Source organism: Conger conger, chromosome 9, assembly GCF_963514075.1.
Source record: "Conger conger chromosome 9, fConCon1.1, whole genome shotgun sequence".
NCBI lineage: Eukaryota > Metazoa > Chordata > Actinopteri > Anguilliformes > Congridae > Conger > Conger conger.
Genome location: NC_083768.1, coordinates 46,012,285 through 46,018,457, shown reverse-complemented (window position 1 = coordinate 46,018,457; position 6,173 = coordinate 46,012,285). Strand labels below are relative to the sequence as shown.

Below are 6,173 nucleotides of genomic sequence, written 5' to 3'. Positions count from 1 at the left end.
AAACTTACAGACTTATAAAAAATGAAGAAAATCTTTTGTATTTACACATATGTTTTTCTGTCCAGTAAATCAGTGATTTAGCAGACAAAAAAGCCAATGTTAAATGTAAAAAATATGTTTATAAAAGGAGGCAGGTGTGGATGTGTTCGTGACTACTCTCCACAGAAGAGATCAACAGAGGCTTCACTGCAAGATGCAAATCACTAGCTAGGATATGAAGAGGGATTAGTCTCAATATTATTGACAAATACTTGCAATATCATCAACAAATAAGAGACACATCACAAATGTGTATTACTATCCACAAACAAGTATCTCTCAACGTGTCTTATAACTTGCTATTTAAATGAATGTGCAGTGATTTGTATAAATGCATACATATTTGTGAATATATATGTTCCCTTTTGCACAAACATCTATTTATTTGTATCTGCAGAGCAGAAATACCTGTGCAATAGCCTCGTGTAATTTTTGCAATAACCCCCAACGTAAAATTGATTTGTGAACTGTAGAATCAAATGACACACGTACATTGAGTTTCCTTTTTTATTTTGAGACTTCCACAGTTTCTGCGCAATCCACAAATAGCTATCCAACCACAAACGTCCACGGAAGCAAGTAAGACAACTAAAGCTACTCCTAGGTGGCCGTCTTGTTTTTCTGTGGTCGTTGTGTATGGAACGTCAAAAGGGTGACAATTCGCCACGTTCTCTCGGTAGCCCCTTATACCTGCTCAGATGGCTAACACGCTTTAACAAGACCTCACTACTTGATATCCAGCTTGCTATTTTAATATATGTGTGTCTAACAATGGCAGTTTGTTAGTTGATGTGACCAGTTGGCTAGGTCTGCAAATGCAGGGAGTAATGCTAGCTGAGCAATTAAATCTAAGCCTAAAGCTAAGCAGGCTATGCAGGCTTATTTTGTTCATAGGAAGCCAACTAGCTAGTTGTATAGTTTAGCTCACAGGTGTCAAACTCCAGTCCTGGAGGGCCATAGTTTCTGCTGGTTTTTGGGGTGTTCTGGGTTCATTCAAGTCATTGATTGGTTAAAGTATCCACACGCCTTGTTCTCAAGGCCTTAATTGGCCTTAATTGGCAGCTGATTGAAAGGAAACCACAAAAACCCGCAGACACTGCGGCCCCCTGGGGATTCAGTTCGACACCCCTGGTTTAGCTGAATCGGACTAATTCCAGTTACGTGCTCGTAAGCAGTGTAGTGGTATATCATGAAGTAGGATAACCGAGTTAGCTGGGTTCTGCGTAAAATCATGTGTGTGGAAATCAGAAGTCTGTGTGACAAAAGTAGCCCAATGGCCCATCAAAAGGAGCCCAATGGCCCATCAAAAGGAGCGCAATGGCCAATAAAAACAGCCCAAAAGCTATCTTAATACCATCCATCCATCCATCCATTATCTGAACCCGCTTATCCTGAACAGGGTTGCAGGGGGGCTGGAGCCTATCCCAGCATACATTGGGCGAAAGGCAGGAATACACCCTGGACAGGTCGCCAGTCCATCGCACACACCATTCACTCACACACTCATACCTATGGGCAATTTAGACTCTCCAATCAGCCTAACCTGCATGTCTTTGGACTGTGGGAGGAAACCGGAGTACCCGGAGGAAACCCACGCAGACACGGGGAGAACATGCAAACTCCGCACAGAGAGGCCCCGGCCGACGGGGATTCGAACCCAGGACCTCCTTGCTGTGAGGCGGCAGTGCTACCCACTGCACCATCCGTGCCGCCCTATCTTAATACAATAACTCAAAATACGCCCCTGCCAATCCCTATACCAGGGGTGCACAACTCCGGTCCTGGTTTTTGCTGGTTTTTGTTCCAACCAATTACCTTAATTTCGTTTTCTGCCTGTTTTTAATTTGCTGACAGCTCTATAAATTACCCTGGTTCAAGCCTGTACTTTAGCACAGTAAAATCATTAGGTACTTGCAGTCTGCAGCTGTAACCGATAGCCCACTCATACACATGTCAGATATGATTAAGTCAATTAAATAAATAAGACCAGAAGCACAAAATCCTGAAACGGATCGGCCCTTGTTGTGCACCCCTGGCCTAAAGTTATAACCCCTGGATTTCTGACATTTCTGACCTAGTTATTGAATTATAATTCAATCATTTACATGATCTGTCATTTATAGCCACATTCTGTGACATAAACAGCAGCTGACAAATTCTTGCCTTGTAGCATTTTATTGTGGTCGAATTTACGAGTGAATCGCTCATGATTCATACGGCTAATCAGCTAATGCCAGGGTAACTGGTGGCAGCAAAATCCTGCATAGACTACGCACCGGCCCTCTAGGACTGGAGTTACCCATCCCTGGTAAAGCTCTCGAACAAAAGTTTTTCAGAAATATGCAAGCCAAATTACATCGTCGTGCGAAACAAATAAAGAAGCGTCTAACTTTGCCTCAGTAACTAATTTTGGAGCTGTACCAACCTTTTTGAATATTTCAATGTTCAGTTACTCTTCCTGTACCATGAATTATCTCTTTTTAAGTGGCCCGAATGCTCCAAATTAGTGCCGAATATTTATTAATTACTTATCTTTCATGTTCCATTCCTTTCCAATTGTCTCTAACTGCAGCTCAGCGAGCTTTAACCAGTGCAGTATAAATAGTCGAGTCAATTGTTATTCATTCCACGTCGCTCGTTTCAAAGTTAAACTCTTAGAAACACTTAGCATCTCATTACCTTGATTTCCGGGGTCGGATTTGATGAGCATTTTCCAGCAAGTTTCCACGTGAGAATTCATAAAAAAACGACTCATGCAGTAAGTGGATTGGGCGATTCTTGTCTATATATTTCTTACTGCCGAGGTTCTGGTCATTATGGGAATTTTTTTTCTTTTTGGTGGGGGGGGAAAAAAAAAAAAACCCCAAAACGCTGCCTTAATGTCGTTGCAAACAAAACTTCTGTTGGTGTTATTAACGTGGTTCTGCAGTGAAGTGGCTCCAAGGCGGTTAAGCAGAAACTTTCGATATAATAGAACTGCAAGTAATAAATTACAGCATTTGGTAGACCATTATATGCACGATTCCCATTCTACTTCTAATGTTGATCTTGAGTCTCCGAGTGATACAACTCTGTGGGGAGAGCAGTACACTGGTGGGCCTGTGAAGTGGGTGAAAGAGAGTGCAAAACCTAAAAGTCTAACCATTCACAAGGATGGTGAACTGGAACGAATGGATTTGGATCTCGCCCTTTCCTGCAGTGATACACAAACAAGGCTATCTCTGTCTAATGGACCACAGAGGCCAGGTAAGTGCATGCAGCGGTACACAAGGTAATGGCATGGTGTCATGACCACACTGATACCCTTGCAACACTAAGCGAAGACGATTGGCAAGTCATCTGAATTGCCTCTTGTAACTTTGTCTCAAGGCTTTCTATCAATGGATATGCTGAAGTCCTGTGGTTATCCTGTATCTAACGAAGAGAAGAATATGACTGTACTTGTTAAAGACTGTGATGTGATGCTTCTGGTAAGTCATCTTTTGAGGTTGTGGTGAATTATTTGAAACCGCACTGGGTGAGTTCTAAAATTGCAACCTGTTTGCTGTGTACTGTCCCTTTCCCACCCCCATTTTGGCAGAATGGGCAATGCTCTACAAGGATTAAATATGAGACTGTTGATGGACAGCTTGCTGATGTCACTTTACCCTGTACTGGACGACATCCTCGCTCGCCTGACCTGGTCAACTTTGATGGTCTACAATCTGATAGTCCCAACACCGGTCGTAAGTGTGACATTCCTAGAGGTAAGTGGACATGCTGGGTGGCAGATCTTTGGAACTAGGAATGTAAAACTGGTTTCTAGTGATTCCCAGTGGGGTTTCACTCAAGCCAGGTATTTCCCCTACATTGCTTTGGATGGATAGATAGATGGATAGATAGATACTTTATTCATCCCAAGGGAAATTTTAGGCATCCAGTAGCTCATGCATACACCTCACACACCTAAAGATCAAAATCACTCACAGAAAAGGAATAAAGTGCATATGAAGTAGATATTCAGCTGAATGGATTAGATCTATAAACTAATCTGCCTTTTAGTCAGACTAAACCTGTACTTTGTCCACTGAACTTGTCCCCCCCTCTTCACCCCCCCCTCCAATAGATCACTATGGTCCACGATGCAATTTTGACAAAAGGCAAAGAATACCATGTGGCGTCTTTTCTTCAGTCAATTGCTTGGCTAAAGGCTGCTGTTATGATGATCTGGATCATTCTTGCACATACCCCATGAATGGTAAATGCCTGTGTGCCCCCTGTTACTTGTCTGCCTGTTGCCTCTTGAACTAATTGGTTTTTGTCCTTTCCAGAGTGCACTGCAGAGAAACGCTTTGTCTTTGTGATTTACCGCAATCACAGTGCACTTGCCCTGGACCTCACAAAGCTTAAGACCTCTGGGGCTTCTGACTGTGCACCAAAAATCCTCACAACAGAATTTGCAGTGTTTTCCTTCGCCTCCACTGATTGTGGAGTTCGCTCTTATGTAAGTAGCTCCTGGCTTTTGGCCTCCAGTAACCTGTCATTTCAATGCCCCTCATTTCTTGTCCTGATGTTTAAAGGGTGTCAATTTGACCTAAATCAATTGTGGCTAAACCAGATTGTAAAGTGGTATTCATTTAATGCATTTAATCCAATTCGCCTCAGTATTTGAAATGGTCCTCCACGTGATTTCTTTTGGTTTTGTTTGTAGTTTCTCTAGGATGCCAAAGTGATTTTTGTATGGTGACTCGCTTTAATGGCTAGTTGACCAGTTGGGGCTTTACCACACCTGGGCATTTATGGATTTCAGTAAATGCTTTTTCAACTTGCACTTTAATTCTGTGTAAATGACTGAATTTGCCATGCAATGGTTTATTCTAGTTTGTATATTCCAAATGGCTATGATGACATGAGGGCTCATTTCCACAGGTTGTAGGAGAGTCTGTAATCCTCTCCGTTGAAGTAGTGACTTCAGTGTCATCTCTTCCTGCAATTAATGGTAGCATCTCAAGAGACATACAATACAGGTGATCGGTTCCCACCCAAAGTCTAACATGATTGCATAGACTGACTACATCCACTTTTCTCAAGTAAATCTAGTTTCCCTTGCCTTCAACTCTGTCCAGGCTGATGGTGGAATGTCGCTATGGCAGCCAAGGTCAGCCATCTGACTTGTCCCATGTTGCCAGTGCTGGCTTCATGGTGAAGAGTCCCCATGTACATCCACTGGTCCGTTCTGAAGGGTTTTTCAATGTGCAGCTTAAAATTGCGAAAGGTAAACTCCTTGCTTTGCGTTTTAAGAAGTTCTAAAATTGGAGTTTTCAATTTATATAAATTGACATGTTTCCAGATGCTGGTTTCAAAAAATACTTTCCTAAATCTCATCAACCACTCCGCTATTTACTGGGCAAGCCTGTGTACCTGCAAGTGAGCTTAAGGGCTCGCAACCCCACGGTGACCTTGCTGGTCCATTACTGCATAGCCTACCCCAAGTCTGCTACAAAGGCATTGGTTCTGTTGCATAATGGGTAAGGTCAAATTGGAATGGTGAACTTGTACCGGGGGGGGTGGGGGGGGATGGGATGGCTTTTAAAAGTTGATGTCTTTCCAGATGTCCCAACCCCCTAGACCACAATGGTGTCGTCATTATCCGCCTGCCAGGAAATAAATATATGCGTCGCTTTGTGATCAAAGCATTTCAATTTATGGATGCACCAAATGAATACCTTGATGAACAGGTGAGGGGAAATTTGAAGCATGGCTGACGTGATGGGCTGGCACTCTTATTAAACTGCACTGACATTCTTGTTGGAGATGCTCCATTGAGCATGTTTCAGTATGGTCTAAGTTGAACTACAAGCATTTCTTATAGGCATTTGAATGCTGTGACTGGTATGGTAACAATCTGATTGGCCTCTAGATCTACTTCCTGTGCTCCACGGAGTTGTGTTTCCACAAGAATCGAATGGTTTGCAAAGAAGGCTGTTTTCTAGTTGGTGAGTACCAGTGAAGGCTCTGTACAAATGAATAGGTTATTGAAATGAATGAATAACTTATTTCCTTCCTCCCCAGGTCATTGAAGGCAGAATGGATGCACAAATGGCAGTCACCTGGATACCAGTTGCAGTATGAATGCTAATAAATTATTAAACCTC

The 6,173-nt window shown here is 42.6% G+C and overlaps 1 protein-coding gene across 1 annotated transcript; it reads left to right on the top strand.

Moving 5' to 3' along the window:
- The first annotated feature begins 2,864 nt into the window (after nucleotides 1-2,864).
- On the top strand, nucleotides 2,865-6,173 carry LOC133137452 (zona pellucida sperm-binding protein 4-like). Its single transcript, XM_061255739.1, has 11 exons — nucleotides 2,865-3,285; nucleotides 3,409-3,509; nucleotides 3,620-3,785; nucleotides 4,145-4,276; nucleotides 4,350-4,522; nucleotides 4,948-5,045; nucleotides 5,145-5,293; nucleotides 5,369-5,546; nucleotides 5,630-5,756; nucleotides 5,939-6,014; nucleotides 6,091-6,173. The coding sequence occupies exons 1-11, from the start codon at nucleotides 2,919-2,921 to the stop codon at nucleotides 6,096-6,098; spliced, it is 1,575 nt and encodes a 524-aa protein (XP_061111723.1). The 5' UTR covers nucleotides 2,865-2,918; the 3' UTR covers nucleotides 6,099-6,173.